Source organism: Gossypium arboreum, chromosome 10 (genome assembly GCF_025698485.1).
Source record: "Gossypium arboreum isolate Shixiya-1 chromosome 10, ASM2569848v2, whole genome shotgun sequence".
In the NCBI taxonomy this organism is placed as follows: domain Eukaryota; kingdom Viridiplantae; phylum Streptophyta; class Magnoliopsida; order Malvales; family Malvaceae; genus Gossypium; species Gossypium arboreum.
Genome location: NC_069079.1, coordinates 2,580,918 through 2,602,013, shown reverse-complemented (window position 1 = coordinate 2,602,013; position 21,096 = coordinate 2,580,918). Strand labels below are relative to the sequence as shown.

General features: G+C 30.6%; 2 protein-coding genes across 3 annotated transcripts; both read left to right on the top strand.

Moving 5' to 3' along the window:
* Positions 1–5,832: 5,832 nt before the first annotated feature.
* On the top strand, positions 5,833–10,269 carry LOC108486999 (auxin response factor 3-like). Of its 2 annotated transcripts, none has more exons than XM_053020066.1 (11): positions 5,833–6,670; positions 6,903–6,959; positions 7,228–7,386; positions 7,496–7,580; positions 7,658–7,748; positions 7,819–7,983; positions 8,330–8,449; positions 8,554–8,629; positions 8,718–8,877; positions 8,957–9,806; positions 9,996–10,269. In XM_053020066.1, the coding sequence occupies exons 1-10, from the start codon at positions 6,386–6,388 to the stop codon at positions 9,802–9,804; spliced, it is 2,046 nt and encodes a 681-aa protein (XP_052876026.1). In that variant the 5' UTR covers positions 5,833–6,385; the 3' UTR covers positions 9,805–9,806; positions 9,996–10,269. The 2 variants fall into 2 exon arrangements, with proteins under 2 accessions (XP_052876026.1, XP_017646680.1); XM_017791191.2 differs by having other exon boundaries at positions 7,216–7,386.
* Positions 10,270–12,271: 2,002 nt separating this feature from the next.
* Positions 12,272–17,815, top strand: LOC108488642 (MLO-like protein 12). The gene is made up of 14 exons (XM_017792933.2): positions 12,272–12,798; positions 12,875–12,932; positions 13,221–13,372; positions 13,466–13,582; positions 14,346–14,406; positions 15,352–15,440; positions 15,555–15,629; positions 15,714–15,802; positions 16,065–16,114; positions 16,211–16,251; positions 16,361–16,534; positions 16,642–16,677; positions 16,758–16,886; positions 17,225–17,815. The coding sequence occupies exons 1-14, from the start codon at positions 12,658–12,660 to the stop codon at positions 17,555–17,557; spliced, it is 1,545 nt and encodes a 514-aa protein (XP_017648422.1). The 5' UTR covers positions 12,272–12,657; the 3' UTR covers positions 17,558–17,815.
* Positions 17,816–21,096: the final 3,281 nt, after the last annotated feature.

Sequence of the window (21,096 nt, the reverse complement as noted above, 5' to 3'; positions counted from 1 at the left end):
ATGGATGTCCGCCAAATCTGTATGTATGAAAAGATGGTTTGTATGTTGCAGACTCTAAAGAGATATTTTTTGAAAATTACCTTTGTGGTTCTAAGAAAAAAGAAGAGATTAAGGTAATGTCTGGAAGGATCTTAAGTTAGTTAAGTAGTTAAGAGAGAATTGGTATGATTAAAAGTATAGTAGTTAGCGTGTAAGTGTAAGACTGAAATTGTGATAGTATCCGCCCGAAAAAAAGTAAATGGTTAAAAAGGGTAGTTGGCATACAGATGTTCTTCAAATAGTATAAAAGAATCCACCAAGGTATTTTGTATTAACTCTTACAAAGTTCTCTTTAAACTTACAATGCTTGTTATTGTTTCAGGTGATATGGTAAGAGAATGCGCCAGGAGGGACTATGCCAAGAGTACACCAATGTAGCCATGAAATGGGTTTTATGCATATAGTGGAAAAGTGGCGTATTGTAAGGTTACACCTTAAAAGTGTCTTTAGTAAAATTATGTGATGTAATGTGTTGTACCAAATGTGATGCAATAATTCAATTTTAAATATTCTTTTGTTTATTTGAAATTAAGTCTTTAAAATAAATGATAAGAAAAATGTTTTGAGTAAAGAGTGTTTGTCTACTATTTCGAATTTCATTAAGTGTTATGTGTAATAACACCCGAGATCCAGACTCGGTGAGTTGGGTCGAGGTCAAGTCGTTACAGGGATAATGTAACTATTGGCTCCTAAACTTGGCAAGTAGATCCACATAAGCACCTGAACTTTTTTTTATCCATTTTGACCCTTAAACTTGAAAAATATTATTCATTTAAGTACATTATGTTAATAACCATGAAAAAAAAGGGGGTATTGTAACTTTTTTAGCCCTTGAACTTGACAAGTAGGTTCACATAAGTCCTTAAACTTGACAACTAAGTCCATTTTAATCTTTGAACTTGAAAATTCTAAAAAATTGATGATATGGCACTCTAAGATTGTGCCACATCATCAGTTGAAAAATAGAAAAACTAGATGGTGATGTGGTATATTCTCAGAGTGTCATATTCAATGTTTTAATAACCGAATCAATGGTTGAACAGGTTTGCCATAAGTTCTCGATTCAATTAGTTCGACCGGTTCAACCGTTAGACCAATAATAATTAAATAGTTAATTAAAAATTTACAGAACTCTAAAAAGGCAAGTAAAATCGATCTATATATATATTTATATGTTTTTTAATCAATTATTTAATTATTGTTGGTCTGACCATCAAATCGATCGAATTGGTTGAATTGAGAACTATTGGTTTAACCTGTTCAACCATCGATTTGGTTATTAAAGCATTGAATATGATAGTTTGAGATTGTACCACATCATTTATTTTTTTTTTCAAATTCAGAGTGCCATATCATCAAACTTTTAGAATTTTCAAGTTCAGGGTCAAAATGGAATCTCAGTTGTTAAGTTCAAGTGCTAAAGTGAGCAAAAAAAAGTAAATATACCAAAGTGAATTTAGTTGTCAAGTTCATGAGCCAATGTGGACCTACTTACCATGTTTAAGGGCCAAAAGTTACATTATCACTTTTATACATACATATACATCCTATGTAGGGTGTATTTAAAAAAATATATATATAATTAACAAATAAAATGTTAGTTGAATAGTAAAATACAGATGTTAAAAATTATAGAGGCTTAGGTTCAAATCTCATTATATGTATTTATATTAATTGCTTGTGGAAATTTTTAGAATCTACAAACATTTTGAGGTTGTGACATGTGTTTTTATTTATTGATTATACATTCTGAAACACGTCATAATCTCAACTTGTTTATGAGATATAAAAAAACTACATACGCAGCGTATGCTATAATTTTCTATTTGTAATTTTACTTTTTTTATATATAAATGATATGAAATGACAAAAGCATCTTTAAAATAGTTTCACTCAAATAAATTGATGTCTAATTAACTCGTGACATCAAACTTAATAAAGACTTATTAGTAAAAATATGTCTTATATCAATAACAGTTTAATGGACCGATTGACTTACAGATTGGTTGATTAAATTAGTTGTACCAATTTTATTTATTTTAAAATTTTAAATTTTTATTCAATTAAAATAAAAGAATAATCAAATCGAATTTAAAATTTGATGATACGATGGAGTTGATTATCGATTCGATTTAAAAAAAAAAAAACTCTGCTTCCTTGTTTAAACATGATTAGATTAACATGTTTTTGCTTATTAATTAATTTTTAATGGGTTTGATTTGAGATGAATGGTTGTTAAAGTAGAGAGGAAACCTAATCAACACCCAAAGTCTAATAATCAAACAATCTTAGTGCGGTGGGTGGGACTCACAGACTGACGCCAAAGATTAAAGTGAGGGAAAAAAATGGAAATATATAAATTTGTTTTCCCACGCTCTTATACAGCGCGTTCATTCCAACCGCCTCTAAAACATTCCATTCCATTTCAACGTTGTAGAATCATGATGTTCGATGTCGTTTTAGTGTCTACATTTTATTTTTATTTTAATTTCGTATCAAATAATTTAAAATTTATTTTTAATGTACTTTAATTTAAATTTAGAATTGATTAAATTATATATTTTTATTCTAATTAATTTAAATATTAACTTTTCCAATAATTAAATAATAAATCAATAAATTTCCAATAACATAAAATAAAATAATTTATAAACTCAAATTCTAGATTTTGAGTAGTTAATATCGATTAAAATCATAAAAATGAAACTCAAATGAAAATCCAAACCGATTCATAGAGAGAAATGAAGGATCAATCTACTCTTTGATCTAATATACAAAATTAATTTATACATTTTTAAGTAAAGGGAATCAAATACAGTATAACTTTTAATATAAAGTTCTCCATTATATTTTTCAGTAATGAAATTCCTTCTACCAATTAAAATTAAATTAATAAATTTTGAATTTTGGTTTCATTTATGATATAAATTATGAAAGTGAAATGCATATCTTACGACTATATTAGTAGAGTATTAATATAATAAATAATTTGAAAGCAAGAACTTAATCTGAAGAATTTCAAATTAATTTATTTTTATTTTCTTTTCCTTTAATAAAATTTAAAATATAAACAATTTGTGAATTTAACATGTGTTATTTTATCATTTACATTATTTTTCATGTAATATAAGTCACATTAAATATAAAACAAAATATTATAAATTTAGAAAACAAGTTCGGATTTTAATTATTAGAGTACGCCCCGACTCATATTTTAAAACATAATTTATTTACTGTTTTCAAACTTAATTTTCAAAATTAATATTTTCTTAAAACCCTTTCGAATATTTAACGGACCTTCAGACTCGGTTATATTTAACTGATGATGTTCCGTTTCTATTATCCCTTAATTAAGGGATAAGATTGCAATACAGTATCACAAATTGATGTTTTCAAGTTAGTGACATAGATTAGATTAGCTTTTTGTCACCCTAAGCACACAAATTAGAAGGGTCAATTAATTCTAAACATGATTGTCATATTCCATTGTTGGTTTAAGGCACAATGGGTCCTTGCATTTGTAATTGCCTTTTACCCAAGAAAAGCAAAAAAAGAAAACACCCTAGTGGCCTACAAAACTATGTATCAAAGTCAAAACTTTGCTCAAAGCAGAAATTATGAAAAAGAAGAAGAAGAAAAGAAAATATTGTATATATATACGGAGGATTTACTTATATCACTGTAATTTATTATTTCGTATTTTTTTACGATTAATATTTTAATGACCCAATATTGTATAGATTATACATGTCAAGTTTGACATAAATTAAAATTTTTAACTATTCATTTTACGTAAAAAATTTTCGTTAGATATATATTAATATAGACAATATTTTAGATAAATATGATAGAGATGTTGAATCGGTTTAAAATTTTATATGCATGATAAGTACAAATATATTAATAAATTTAACAGTTGAATCATTAAAATATTAATTATATGATACTATTTAAAATCACTTAAGTTTTAGATTGGTGCAAGTAGATCATTCCCCACAAGAGGATACCGGGGGTTGGCCCACCCACTAACATAAAAAATTTAACTTACAATTTATAAAAAAAAATTATATTAATATAAGATAAAATTATACTTTAACCCTTAAAAATCATAAAATTTTGATTTAATTCTTTAAAATTTTATAAAATGTAAACTATTAAAATTATAAAATTATATTTTAAATCTCACAAAATATATAAATTAATTTCAACACTCTAAAAAGATTTTATGACTTCCCTTTTATCTCCATTTGTATACACATATAAATGTATGTAAATATCTCATGGCTAACAACTTGACAAGTTGAAGATTATAGGGTTTTGCTTTTTCAAACAAATATAGGCTGGATATGAAGTTGGGAAAAAAAAGAGTTTGTCCCTTTATTAGAAAAGATTCACTAATTTTAATATTATTTTGCATTCAATAATCACATTGATTAAATATGTCAAAAAAAAAAGTTTTTTGGCTAAATAGATTAACTTTTTGAAGAGAGTATGAAAACACGTCCAGTTAGACGTACTTTTCTGTTGATATGTTAAGAATAGCGCGACTAGCTGGAGATGTTTCCTTATCAACTGTATAGAAAACGTGTTTGTCTACTGGACATATTTTCATAAACTCTCTTCAAAATCTATTTATTTCCCTAAAATTTAAAAATTCGACTTATTTGATCAATTAAAAAAACGTAATTTAACTTTAAAATTAAGATAAAATTAGAAAAAAAAATTATTAAACGTGAAGCAATAATCACGTTATTTTTTGTTAATAAACTCAAAAGTCGAGATTTTGAGTCGATAAGAAATAAAATTTGTGGATATAGAGGAATTTCCATCTTTTTTTTCCCGGGGAAAAAATGTCAAAAGTGAAAAGACAAGAAAGTAAAGGAGGAGAGAAAAGAGCTTATTGCTGTGACACTCAAGAAATGATGTTTAATTGGTGCATCAAGAATACTGATAAAAGCATAGAGGATCAATGAAGGAAGGATGTGAGTTGAAAAAAAAAAAAAAAAAAGAAGAAGAAGAGAGAGATTAATTTTAAGCTTAATTAAGCAGTTCGAAGAATTTACATTTATGCTTAAATTTTCAAAATTAAGAGTAAAAATAAACCAAATTTTAAATTTGATAAAATTAAAATAAAATTTTTACATTAATTGACAAATTTATTTTTTTACTTCATGTTGACGATATGATATTTTAGTATCGTGCGTATCATTACTTAATAATATATTTTTTACATAAAAATGAGTGATTACATGATACGTCGTATCATCGTAATGACCGAAATTAAGAAATTGTTAAGTTGAAAGACTAATGATGAGTTTAGATGGATGTTGCGTTTAATTTACTTTTTATTTCACTTTACAATATTTAATATCGCCGTCATTATTATTTTTACATTAACTGCAAGTAAACACATAGTCCATCTAAATTTACATTAAAATAGGAAAAAAATTAAAAACAAGTTGAAAAAAAATAAGTTCAGAAATTAAATGTGTGCTTAAATAAAAAATAAAATAAATGAGTATTCTACATAGAACAAAATAAAATAAAATAAAAACATTATTATTTTTCATCTTAATACATAAAAATTAATTATATCAAATTAAAATAATAAAATGAGAAAGATATATTTAATTCAAAATTATCTAATTTAAAAATTCCATTATTTTCTTTGAATTTATTCATATGTCTTAACAAGCACGAGAAAAATTATATATTTATTCTATACCTTAAAACTTTTTATCTTTTCCATGTTTGTAATATTTTATTTTATTTTGTATATAATTACTTGACTTTCAAAGCTCTCTTTAGTTCCTGGTTACTCACTCACTCTCTCTTTCTGCCACACATCACTCACAGCAGTCGCAGCATTGCAGCAGCAGCAGCAGCAGTGGCAGCACTGCTTTCTGCTTCCTTGCAGACCTTTCAGTCAAGAAAACACCCAAAAATAAAACATCAAAAATACCCACCTACTTTCCAATAATCCAATATAATTTTCCTTCTATATAAATTTGTACTGTTCACCAAATATATCTTTTACTGTTTACATGTACATATCTAAATCTAATTATTAAGTCTTCTTAATTAAAGCTTCTGTTTTTGATATCTAAAACAAGACTACCCTCCCCCATCCCCCCCATAAAAAAAAAGCTTTCTCTTTTGGTTTCTTTTGAAGGGGTCTCTCGACAATCGACTCCTTTAAAGTTTGGCAAAAAAAAACCATGTTCTCTAAATATGCAGTCATGAAATGCTCTTCTTCTTCATAAACTCACTTCCATTACAAATACAAAAAAGAACCCAAAGCTTTCTCTAACTTTTTGAGAAAACCCCTTTTTCTTTGACTCCCCCAATGGGGTGTTTAATCGATCTGAACACTACTGAAGAAGATGAAACGCCGTCGTCTTGTTCTTTATCACCATCTTCTGTATTGAGTGCTTCTGGTTTTAGTTCTTCAGTTTGTTTAGAGCTTTTGCATGCTTGTGTTGGTCCACTTATATCTTTACCAAAGAAAGGAAGTGTAGTGGTGTACTTCCCTCAAGGCCACTTGGAACAAGCTCCCGAATTTTCCGGCTTAGCTTCAGTTTATGATCTTCCTCCTCATGTGTTTTGTCGGGTTCTTGATGTTAAGCTCCATGTAAGCTACTTATATACATGTTTTTTTCAAAGCTGTCGCTTTTATTTTGTTTGTAAGAGCTATAAAGTTTGGATTTTTGGGTGGTTTCTTGGGTTTTAATTATTCAAATTTTTTGGGGGGTTCTGGGTTTAATTCAACTTTCAAGAAAATCCATGTAAAATTAATATTTTTATTGAAAATTTATGTTTTTTGTTATAATATTTGCTATGAAATGCTTGTCTTTTGTTGGTAGGCTGAGGGTGCTACAGATGAGGTTTATGCTCAAGTTTCACTGGTTCCTGATAATGAGGTTAGTTTTTATTCCATTTTCTTGTATTGCTTACTTCAGTGGTTTGATTATAGTAAAACCATAAGTAATATATATGTGTGTGTGTAATCAGTTTGAATCAATATGCTTTACTTTAGGTCCTTCATTTAACTTAATTCTTAATTTGGTTTATCATTTTTATTGGTTAATGCATTTCCTGTTTGGTTGCAAGGTGATTTCTATTTTCTTTACCTACAAATTTTGTGCCTGGTTTTGTGTAAATTATGTAATAATACAGCAAACTGAGCAGAATTTGCAAGAGGTAGATGGTGACGATGAGGATGCCGAAGCAGATATGAAGTTAGCCACGCCGCACATGTTCTGTAAGACCCTTACGGCTTCCGATACCAGTACTCATGGTGGTTTCTCCGTTCCACGTCGAGCTGCGGAGGACTGCTTCGCTCCCTTGGTAATTCTCTTGTACTCTTGTTTCGATATTGTTTTTACAAGACTTTGGTATGTTTTCGTTAAGCATTCTTCTGTATGGGATTTTGATTTTAAGTTAATTGGATTTATAGGATTATGATCAGCAGAGGCCATCACAAGAGCTCGTTGCAAAAGATCTACACGGTGTAGAATGGAGATTTCGACACATTTATAGAGGTATATACACTAAATTAATGGAACGAACGCTTATGGATTTCATCTATTTGTTACTAAGATTTTTTTGGATCGTGTAGGGCAACCACGGAGGCATTTGCTCACTACTGGGTGGAGTGCTTTCGTAAACAAGAAGAAACTCGTATCCGGAGATGCTGTGCTTTTTCTTAGGTTCAAAGGTTTTCCTTTTGTGAAGGCTTATTTAATATCCTATTGGAATCTTATTTATTGTTGATGGCAGAGGCGAGGATGGAGAACTGAGGCTGGGAATCCGAAGAGCTGCCCAAATTAAAAACGGGGCTTCTTTTCTTTCTTTGTGCAGCAAGCAGTTGAACCGCAGCACTTTTGCAGATGCGGTCCATGCTATATCTATGAAAAGTGTTTTCAGCATTTACTACAATCCAAGGTATGTTGCTGTTTACACAAGCAATATTATCAAGATACAAATTGAACTGTGATATGCACATTAATGCTCGGGGTTGAAGTGTTTAACATTAGGCTGGCATTTCTCACTTGTTTCCTCTATTTCCCGTTCGCTTCAAGCCCAAGTGTACTATACCTTGGTCAGACATTGTTTAAGACCTAATATAGAGAAGTTTCTAAAGTTGTCTTTAGTGTAGATATACGTGTCATATACAAACCAGTATTATTGTTGAAATCTTCCTAAGCTCGTTCCTTAGTCTTACTGTTATATCTAACTGTTTCATTTTCACCCAGAGAACGGAATAGCTTATCTTTTTTATGTGTAGCAGGGCTAGTTCATCGGAGTTCATAGTTCCGGTCTGTAAATTCAGGAAGAGCCTTGATCGTTCATTTTCTGTTGGAATGAGGTTCAAAATGCGGTTTGAAACTGAAAATGCACCAGAACGAAGGTGTGACCCGATTGAACCCGCAACTCTTTGAGTTAAAATTATATTATCTTTGACCTACACCACCAATGTATCAGGTCCTTGATTGAAATTTTCTTTTGTTGCAGATCCTCGGGACTCATAACTGGAACTAGTGATTTGGATCCTGTTAGATGGCCTGGTTCAAAATGGAAATGCTTGTCGGTATGTGTTCGATATATCTTCATTATTTCTGATTTATCAGAACATTGCTAGAGGTCATCTAATGGTTCTTTCTGACTCATTTTCGCAGGTGAGGTGGGATGATATTGACGCCAACAAGCACGGGAGGGTTTCTCCCTGGGAAATTGAACTTTCCGGTTCTATTTCTAGTTCTAACTGCTTGCTCTCACCCTGTTCGAAAAGGAACAGGGTTGGATTGCCTTCAGGAAAACCGGAATTTATGGTTCCTGGTAGGTTCTTTTCCATAACTAGTTCTCTTCCCGTGTTACACAATGTTATTTGACTCGGTCCTTCATTCAATTATAACAGATGGAATTGGAGCACCCGACTTTGGGGAACCTTTGCGGTTCCAAAAGGTCTTGCAAGGTCAAGAAATATTGGGTTTTAGCACTCTTTATAATGGTGCTGATAGTCACAACATGCATCGGTCTGAAATACGACGGTGCTTTCCTGGATCTAATGGTTCTGGCATTGCTACAATTGGAAATGTTGGTAGAGACCCTCCGTTGAATCCCGTTATTTCGTATAAAGGTGTAGGCTTTGGGGAATCTTTTGGATTCCATAAGGTCTTGCAAGGTCAAGAAATTTTTCTAAGTTCTCTGTATAGAAAAGGCTCAACTATGGAAGAGACTCGAGGAAATGACAGTGCTGGTCTCACTAATGTTGGGCAAATGTCGGGAACTAGAAGTGGATGGTCTTCCTCGATGCAGGGATATAATACACATAGTCCTGTACAACCATCTGTGCAAGTTTCCTCACCGTCTTCTGTGTTGATGTTCCAACAAGCAAGCAATCCAGTTCCGAACTTCAATTCTACTCGTAACTTCAACCAGGAAATGGAGCGGGGAGTGAGTTCTTTTCGTGTGCCCGAAACTTATGGAGCCAAGTTACTGTCATCGTCAATCAGCGAACATGATTCACAACCTCTGGCAGCTCAACCTTCTTTTGGGACCAATCAAGAATTAGCCTCCTGCAAAAATAGCTGCAGGCTTTTTGGTTTCTCCTTAACTGAAGGAGATCTTGATACAACTAAGGAAGACAGCGTGGTACATGCAACATTATCATTGGGTCGTGGATCGCTTTTACCTTGTATCGGAGAAAATTTCCATCCAAATCCTCCAGCAGTGACAAGCACAGTTTGGAAGCAATTGTACTAAAAGTAAGCAATCTCTATGCTGTCAAAGATATGCATTTTTTTATATTGCATTGTAGTTTAATCACAAAATAGCATGTTCGGGTCCACAAATATGGAGTTCTATAGTCAGGGTTTTATTGAAAATGATTGGTTCTTAGTTTTTGTATTCAAGTTGGTTCGGCATTTGATAGTTTTTCGACATTCTTTTTACAGGGAACTCTGCAACATTGTCTTAAACGTTATGCAGCTGATGTTTGAGCATAGAAAGATGCCCTATGGTTGGCCAAGTTGCATGTATTTTTATTGCAAGAATCTAGTTTTCCATTACCTAAAACTGAAAAAACTTGTAATAATTTTATGAAACGACTTTGATTCTAACTTTTAACTGCTCTATGGATATGTTAAAAACACCATGTAATGTATTGACCTCTGTGGTGGTACTCTACTATTCTCCATTCAAGCCTTATGCGCTTTCTGTTCCATATAATCTGCTCTTTGTCACATTGAATGTTGCCATGTTTTGCTTACTACATTTTAATTATATATGTTCTTGTATTTTATGAATTGTATTTATATGTTACTGTAGTTGTAATTTAACCTTAAACCTTGTATTAAAGAATGATGACACTACTCTCAATTGAGACTTAACTCGATTGATATGTTGGTTCGAGTGCATTGAAGTATATTATTTTTTTATTTATGGGTTGAGAAATAATTATGGATAGTTTTAAATATTGTGTCAAAAACAACGTATATAATTAGAACTTACAATTAGATTGTTCAAAAATTAGTTGAATAAGTGGTTAAGCCGGGATTTTTTTAAAATTTATTAAATTAAATTGATTAGATCGATAAATCAATGCTTTGACATAATCAATTACAGTTCATTTTAAAAACATTACTTTTTAACCATTTAGAAAAATTAATAATTTAATCTAATATTTTTAATATAAATTTTGCAAGGATCTATAAAGTAAAATTCTTTGACTTCACGATTGAAACTAACATAGAACCCATTGCTGATGTGAGAAATATGACTTGTGATGACAGTTAGAGGACAAAAATTTTGACCCCGTAGCCACCAGACATATATTCTTGTCCTTCAATGCTCTGTGGAACTGCAATATATGCGGTTCTCAGCTGCTACTTTTTTATTAAAAAAATATTCATTGATAGAGGAGGATTACAAATATCAGTGTTATATTACATTTTAATAATACAACAAGGTTTGAATCATGAAAATAATATTATTAGAAAGAACAGTCAGTCACGAGTAATAAATATGAATTGTAAAATTAATATGAAACATATTAAAGTTTTTAAAAAATTTATTAAACTTTTCTAAATTATAATTAAACTTAAAAATTTTGGTAAATTCTCATTAATTCAAAAATTTTAAAAGTTTGAATTAGGTCTATTTTATATTTTTTATTAAATCTTTACTTTTTAATTTTTTTTAATTAAGTCAATAAAACTTAATGTCAAGAATGGTTATTGAGTATTGAGAAAGCCAAGTGCGCCTGACATCTACTTTGCTCCAAAGGCTGTTGCTTATTGTATAGTATAAACTTAAAAAGAAAACATCATCCCTACATTTTTATTCACTTTTTTAACTGCATTAAAATTGAAGTGTTTGATATGATTAATTGAACTCAATTAGTTGGGATATCAAGAAATATATTAAGTCTATTGGTTTGCGAATTGGTACGAACTGATTGAGTCGAATTGAATTTGAATATATTCACTTTTCAATATGGATTATTCATATACATTGATAAACTAATCAAATGACAGATTGAAACTTAGACAAATTTGCAACTGGATCTGAATGTTTTCACTTTTCAACATTGATTATACAAATATATACATACATGGATTGACTTTTTTTTTTATATAAATAACCTAAATATATTAATTAATTAAGAAAATAGGTTAGAGGAAAAATTATATGCGAAAATGACCCGTTTGCTATAGTACCCGTTGGTGTTGCTTGACTAATCGATGACACCATCTCCTTTTTCCCTCTGATTATGACCCAATTCTCAATATTTAAAAAAATAATAATTTTAGGCGGCACCACACTATATTTGAATTTAGATAAAGTTGAGGAAATTTTTTTAGGGATATATTTGGGTAATTTAAATAAGAATTTTATATAGTTTTTAATTTTATTGTTTTAAAAAATAAAAAAAATGAGAAGGGTTTTTTTCAAAAGGAGACAGACTTAACATGCAAATATACCAAAAACCATTGATGGTAACACCTTTTCTTAAGCCAATCTAAAAATGATAATTGCTTCGCTAACTTCTTAAATGTTTTATATAATCATACTTTAGTCTAATGTCGTCACTATATCAAGTGACACTATTAAAAATTTATTATTTTTAAACACTGATGATTAAGGGAAAAAAAATGGTGCCGCTAGTTGATAAGGAACACCGTCAAGTAGTATAACAAACGGATATTTCTATATATAAATTTTCATTCAATCTGTTTTCGTAACAATTAATATTCTCAAGTTATTCCTAAGACTAGTCGGCAAAAATCTCAGAAAGTTCCACATAAACAACCAAAACCCCATAAAATTTTCACCAATCACCAAATAGCTGTCTAATTAGAAATTTTATTATATTTGTGGTGTGTTTAGAATTGGTGATTAGATTCAACTTCTTTTCAACTTTGTCATGTCGCACGTAATGGATTCCGTAAGAGAAAAAACAGTATCAGGAAATCGAATCACTGTTTTACACAACACACCATGTGTTGGCTAACCGAGAACCCTGCGTTGTTTTTACTTTATATATTTCGTCTATTATTTCCACAAATAATTACAAAGTCCAGGTGTTTCAGACATTAAAAAAAAAAAAAAGGGGACATGGCAGATGAGGAAGAGACGACAACGACGAGCTCTGAAACAACACTCGAAACAACCCCGACATGGGCTGTTGCCACGGTTGTTTTTCTCTTGATTGTGGTCTCCATCTTTCTTGAGTATTTGCTTCATCTTTTGGCTAAGGTATGTTACAGACTGTAACCCATGAATGAAGGTTTTATCTACAAAAATCACTCTTTTTTTCCCCTTAAATTTTCAGTATTTCAATAAGAAAAGAAGGAAGTCACTCATTCAAGCCCTTGACAAGATCAAATCAGGTGAGGATTAATCCAAACTAAAATCAAACATTTTCACTTCACACGGAGGACCGCCTTGTGGGTGACTCCTCTCTCGAGATTAACCCTTTGATCGACGGGCGTACACCTAGCCTGATACAATCCTTGTTACCTGTCCACCATCCTTTGAGGTGTTTTAAGCTCTTTTTAACCCCCAAACTTCTCAAAAGAATTGCAGTGCCACCACAACGTCCTCTGTGTATCAACATCTTCTTATCATCCTTTCTATGTGTTACTAACTATGAATAAAACTAACATTCTTGCACTTAGAATTAATGCTGTTGGGCTTCATATCATTGCTATTAACTGTAAGCAAAAAGCGAATAGCAAACATTTGTATCCCGAAGAACGTAGGCGAAACTTTTCTCCCTTGCAATGATCCTTTAAATGATAGCGAAGAAGAAGCAAAATGCCAAGAACAGGTACGTATTCTATTATATTCAAACATTAATCATATTCATTAATCGTGTTTTAAGTAATGGATTAGTGGGGTTTATGTTTGGTTTTTGGAACAGGGAAAGGTATCATTGTTGTCAAGACAAGGTGTGAAGGAACTTCAATACTTGATGTTTACTCTGGCTTTCTTCCATTGTTTGTCTTGCGTCCTTACATTCAGTCTTGGAATGGCAAAGGTAACATTTTCAATTTTTTCAATGATTTATATTTTTGATAAATTATCAAAAATTAAATTTTATTTAGTTTCAATTTTAATAGAGTTAACATTTTTTTGCCATCAATTAATATTTGTTATTTAAAAATGTCATTTATTTTTTAAACAAAGTTAATATCTTTAAAGCTTTTATGGTTCTACAAATGGGAAAAAATATTTTTATATAATTTTAAATGGATAAATCTCAAAACTACACATGAACTTTAGTTTAATGTGTAATGATATACTTGTACTTTAATTTATGTGCATTTTATACATGATATTTTAATTTAATTCAATTTTCAGAACAACTAACATTATTATATTACATATACAAATAATTATACTTATTCAATATAAAAATAAATTGATATATATTCATTTTTAATATATATAATTACACGTAGAATAAAAAAATAATGTAAAATTTTAATATTTATTTTTAAATAAAATGTTAATTCTACCAAGTCCTTTTACTATTCTCTCTAGGGGTCATGTTAATCTCTTATCTTCTTATCTTTCTTTTAATGTAAAAAGGACAGCAATGGGGTGTTTGGTGGTTTAATTTTGACTCTGGTTATTCCCCCTAAAATAATGCAATACAAATCAAAATCAGCTACTAAATGGAAAAGGGGAACTGTGAGAGGAAATTCCGAAGAAAGTAAAATTTTCTCTCAGAAAGCTAAGTGGGAAAATGCGACTTGTGTTTGACATTTATTGCTTTGATTTTTTGTTTTTTTGGACAGATGAGAAGATGGAAATCTTGGGAAGCTGAAACAACAACATTGGAATATCTTTTCTCAAATGGTAAGCTATTGGGGTTGGGAACTGTTGAGAAGGTTGGACAAGAATATTAGTTTTCGTTGGTTTTAGCCTTGAATTTTATCTTTCGATTTTGTCAAGAGTTTGGAGAGGTACTTGGAGTGAGAGTGCCTTCATTCACCACCAAAGAAATTGATGTGGTTTTAATCCATGCCCCTTGAGGCGCTCAGCAAAGTCGAGAGATAAAATCTAGAGTTAAAACTAAGTATAAACACTTCGGGTCTAGGGATGAAGATAAAAATTTTATTTAGGTGATCAAAATAAAATTCTAAAATTTTAAGGGAATTGAAACTAAAAATTTTATTTTAAGAGAACTTAAATTATATAATTAATTTTTAGGATGGGCAAAAATTACAAAATTTTCATTTATTTAAATGATTAAAGGCCTTAAAATGAATGATTAATACTTAGCATGTAGCACTAATAATATTTTTCTATTTGACCAAGGGGTCAAGGCGCTAGCCCTTGACTTCGTCTCTGTACAATACTTTAAAGATTTTTTTTAAAGAAGTTGGAACTTTTATCAATAATGCATGTAGTAACGAATCTGGGGTGATAAAAAATTTGATTCTTTTAAATTATAAAGATATAGGTTATTAAAATGATAAAATTACATTTTTACTATCATAACAATAAACAATTTAATTTCGGCTCTCAAAAATTTTTCTGACTTCAACCTTAAATGTACATAAAAGTATGTGTATTTAAATAAAAAAAATCTATTAATTCAATTAATTTTATAAAAATTAACGACTAACACAATCCCTCAATCAACTCAGAATCAAGATTGAATTAACATTAACTCGATTGCAAGTTGCAACCCGAGGTTTATTATCTATTATAATTTCAGCTAACGATCATCAGTATTCTATACATATATTACTGTGAAATTGCATTATGAACCATCTTACTTTCATCCATTACAATTAGATCCTCGGAGGTTCCAACTTATCCATCAAACATCATTTGCAAGGCGACACCTGAGATTCTGGAGTGAACACAAGTTTCTTCGTTGGCCGGTTCGTTTTATTGCCAGAAAACTGTGATCATGTCAATTATCATAAACATAAAAAACCATGAAAACCTGTTAAAAACTGATGACGATGTTTGGTTGACATGTATTATTCTTGCAGGCGTGTTTTGTTCGACAGTTCTATTCATCTGTTTCCAAAGTGGACTACTTCACGCTCAGACATGGATTCATTACGGTAATATTGACAATGTGTAATAATAAGAGCACTTGACCACTTCATTTTGATCCAAAATTTTGAACTCTTAGTATATATTCCCAGGCCCATTTTTCAGAGGGAAGCAATTTTGACTTTCAAAAGTACATAAAAAGAGCTTTGGAAAAGGACTTTGGAGTGGTTGTGGGGATAAGGTTGGTCTATTTCATATGAACCATCTTCATGTTTGTGTGTGTGTTTTCCCCTTCAGACCTCCGGTTTTCAGTAATTACAGTCAACTTCGATTAAATCTAGAATCGAGCCAATAAATCGAACTCCTAAATGAGAGATAAAGCTGGTCCAACGTTGTCTTCTTCAGAAACCTTACTTTTACCACTCGACCGAATAGATGCTTGTCTTCCTCCCATATATATTATACTTGAATCTGATAATGATATATTTAACCACTGGTTTCAGCCTCTGGATTTGGATCTTCTCAGTGTTGTTCATATTCTTCAATGCACATGGTAATTATCTCAAAACAATACATATATATATGCAATTTTATAATTAAGCCTGTTAATGCTAAAACCAGTTCATTTTTTTTCAAATGTAATTTTCAGATTTTCATAATTATCTCTGGCTTCCTTTCATTCCACTACTGGTAAGTAAAACAACTTATGCTCAAAAACACAAGTGTCAGCTATATTCATATCTGATATTTATATCGAGATACAGGTTTTAGACATAACGTAAAATGTAACGCTTAACAGATGTTATTGGTGGTTGGGACACAACTACAAGGCATCATAACAAGGATGTGTTTGGACAGCCATAACAGGTCCCAAGTAGTGAGAGGAACATTTCTGGTTAGGCCTAGTGATGATTTCTTCTGGATTGGCTGGCCTAAACTGCTTCTCCACCTTATGCACTTCATTTTGTTTCAGGTCACCTTTTTTTTTTTTTTTTTTTAACCTTCCATTTCTACTCCCTTTTGATTGTTTCCGAAAACCTAATAAAAAAAAATCATGTTTTTTTGTTTGTTAATTTGCAGAACTCTTTTCAATTAGCATTCTTCACCTGGACGTGGGTAAGCATTTCTGCAGCTGATTACACTTTTTTCTTTTTCCATTTAATTTTTTTTGAACATTTTGGTTATAAAATATGCAGTATGAATTTGGATTAACATCGTGTTTCCATCGAAGTACCAAAGACATTGTGATAAGAGTAGTAATGGGAGTTTTGGTTCACATCCTTTGTGGATATGTTACTCTGCCTCTCTATGCTTTAGTCACTCAGGTAATTTCATCGTTGTTTTTAATTTCGTAATCATTTGATTCAACCCGAACTTAAATTGCATGTATATTTGCATGTTTTAGATGTTCTTATATTTGATTGTTAGGTTAGATGTTAAATGTTAGTTTAGATTTAATGTGAAGCATTCACGGATAATATAGAATTCACGAACGATTAAATTCAATAAAAATTAATTGATACGATATTAATATTTTAAAATAACAAAATTAGGATCTTTTTCAAGTTTGAATATAATGTAAAATTAAAATTAATAAATCCAAAGATACATTAGGGTTTAAGTTAATTGTTATTAACCGATTGCAAGTTAATGTTTTTAACAGATGGGGACATCAATGAAGAAAGCTGTGTTCCCTGAAAACGTGGTGGAAGGTCTAAAAAGATGGCGAGCCAATGCTAGAAAACAAATCGCCCTAAAAAGTAATTACATTTCAGCACGGCCTTCACTTGAGACCGCATCTGCCTTCGGAACTTCACCTTCTTTCAGCCTCGATCCGTCTCATTCGGTAATGTTTGATCGAGTACCCGAATCCGATCACCTTGCCGTCGAGATGGTGGAAGATGAAGAAAGGGAAAATACGATATCTAGAGAAGCAGAAATGGAGCAACAAAAGAGAGGTTCCTTCGGTGGTTTTGATCTTAGAAATGTGTCGTGAAATTATTGTGGTTAAATATCAGCCTTATGGATTGTATAGTCGATAGTGTCATTTCTTCATTTCTTTACGTAGTTATTATATGTTGCTCGAATTTAGGATGAGTGTCGGATATTATTACATAGATATATTTAATTTATTTATTTATTATTCTAAACTATGGGAATGAGCATTATTAGGCAAGAAAGAGGTTTTAGTATTTTGTAAGAAAAAAATGTAATTAAGATTAGATTATTTATGGAACAAATTATACACACAAAATATGGTTAGGTTTCATTACCTACAATATTCACGGACGAAAAGCAAAATACACTATAAATAAATATTACAAAGAATTTATAAAACTCAATAATACATGTATCTCGTAATTCTAAAAACTAATAACTATCCTATGTTTATAAACTTGTTATATTATACTTCACAAAATCGAAATTTGGTCTGCTCAGGTGATTCATATTCCGACCCGATTAAGGAAGGGATGTCATTCAAGTCACCACTTTGCTCACAGCTCGCCTGTTTGCTAGTTAATTGATCTGCGGTTCACCACCTCCCTGTTTGTCTGCTAGTAAGTTAGCCACTTTCCAGCTTCACCATCTAACTCATTTACTTACGAGGAGGCACTTTCTAAGATACCTTTGAGGTTACGTGTCAAATCTAGAGGGGTAACGTGTTGTTATGCATGACACCCAGTTATCCCCTAGCACATCCCATCAGAGAATCGTGCTTTATAAAGATGAAGATAAATTCCATGCGAAGGGGATTAGAGAAAAAACCCCTCAACAAAACCTTATTAATTAGCACTAAAAAAATCTTAATCCCTTTAATTTCTTAATTAATATATATATTTATTTACTAAATAAATTTAATATCCAAACCAATTATGAAATTCTTTTGGCACTATACAGTTAGAAGGTTAGTACTTACTAGAACTGTTCGTAGGCAGATCCAAGGCCCAATTCCAATAAATTCGTGTTTAGGCCCATTTTTTGTTGACCCAACCCTCCCAAAAAGCTCATTTTATTGTTCAAAAATAATAAAAAATAATAATACAAATTTTAATTGATATTTTATAATTAAATTTAAATTTAATCTTTTATCATTTAAATTGAATTCGGGCCAATTTAGGTGAGGCCGAGCCGGTGGGCTACCTAGCCCTTGGATAGGTCTAGTACTCACACATAGTTTAGGCACATCTACACGACGATTAAAGGATGCTGCTCAAATAAAGGCCTTCCACTTTCTCTCTTGGAGGCTCGAACTTGGATGCGTTCTATGCAAGGTTTTCAAAATTGGATCAATAGTCAAACCAACTAGGCCATTAGTTTGTCATTCCAACCGATTCGGTCAGTTCCATTAAACAGATCATTAAAAAAATCATAAATAATAAAAAAATGAAAAATTCGATTCAACTAATTTGTATCGATTCTTAGGTCATCTGATTTGATGTCTCTCTCCAAATCAATTCCCCGATAGGTTTTGGTCTAGCAAGTCGCTCCAATCTAGTTCAAACAACCATAATTTTATGGCTAAACACCTTTGGGCACCAAGCCAATCATAAGAGTTCAATTATGAATTAAAATTTAAATAAATTTTTATTAATTGAATAACGAGTGGAGAGACTTCAGTTGATGTTAATCTCAGAATTTATCTTTGATCAACTCTTAACATTTCCTAGGGGTGTGTGTTTGTTCGGTTCAATTTTTTATTGCAATAATCAAATAAATCCAATTTTAAGGGATAACTGAAATAATCAAACCGAATTTCATCAATTCAGTTCGGTCTATTGGGTTTTGTTGTTGTTGTCGTTGTTGTTTTTTTTACCTTTTAGATTGTCAAAATAAAAATTATTTATGTACTATATTTATGTATATACAATAAAATTAATAAATTATAATTAAATTAATTGTAAAATTGGAATTATAAGCAATAAATTGGGCTTGAGTTTATTTTGTATGCTTTGGTGTTTGGATTGGTTACTTGGGCTTGATTTTATTTTAAATTTGTTGGGTATAATCATAAAAATAATTTTTAATGTTTACAAGAATCGATTTAGTTGATTATTTCAGTTTAAATTATTAAATTAAAATGAAATTGAATTACTCATTTAAACCGAAATAGATAATCAAATAAACAGAAAACCGATTTAATAAAAAAAAATTGGTTTATTCAATTCGGTTTAACCGATATTTTGCACACCCTTTCTATTTTCCATATCCAAAAAAGGTTAACATCTAACAAATTAGGCATGAATTGAACATGATGTGTAAGAATAAAAACAAACATGTTTACATTTAAGGTTGTGTGTTGTGAAAGTCCTACCGGTGCCGGCCAAACTTATTGATAACGTTAGTTAAGTCTAATTTTCACTGGAATACACATTTAACTCACAAAAAATGCCTTTTTTATTTGTATTGGATTTGGAAAATCAAACTCGAGAGAGAGGCCCGAGTATTTGCTGAGAACGGTCGATGAATTGGTAGCAGAGGAGTCATAAATTTTTTTTTTTTGAGATCGAAGTTAAATTATATATATAATTTTATTATTTTAATATTTTATATTTTATATTTTATATTTTTTAAAATTTAAATCAATTTTATTATTTTTAAAATTAAAATATAATTTTATTATTAATTTAAAATTTCATAAATTATAAATAATCAAAATTTTCTATTTTAAACTACTCGAACCCTGCGAACCCCTGGCTCCGCGACTGTGGACTGTACTAACTAACAAATAACTGTGACGCCTTGAATAAAAGGCTTATAATAAAAGCTGAAAACAGCATTATTATATTACAGTAGGGTCGGATATGGACAAATATTACAACAACAACAACGTGAGAAAACAGAGCCGCAGTTTTGGAAAGGAAATTTCTCCGCTCTTTCACATTCTACTCTGCCGTGTGATTTTGTTGTTCGTTCGTTTTTCTTTTGGGTAAATTGCACCCAAGATTACTAAACTATAAATAAGTGTATATTTTGACTATTTAATTTTAAAAAACTTATAAAATGATAACTAAATTACTTAAAAAGTCCGTTATATAATTTTCACTGTTTATACCGCCTACACTAATCAAAAGGTCTCCTACCTTTTTTTTCCTACAGTTTAGTTTTTTTTTATGAAACAATTTTAAAAGTCACAATCTGTGAATCAAAATTCAAAAAAAAAAATTCTCTGATCTCCGACAGTAATCATTAGATTAACTTGGAGGTAAGTTATGTTCTTCTACTCATTGATAGGTATTGATTCACCGTGGCAATTGTTGAATTAATTCTTGGAGCTTGCTAGTTGGACTTAAAAAAAAAAAAAACTTAACCCAGTGGCTTAAATAAAAGCTTTCTAATACTTTAGGGACTTAATTTTTTTGAATAAATTAGTGATCATTTTGTAACATTTTGAAGTTATGACGAAAACATAAAGTTACTAATAACTTGGTGACACTGGGTATAGTTTTACCCATTTCTTTTAAGGATAAACACAACATTTAATCTCTAGATTTAGTTTTTTTTTTTTTTTTTTTGTATTCGAATTTTATTTATCCA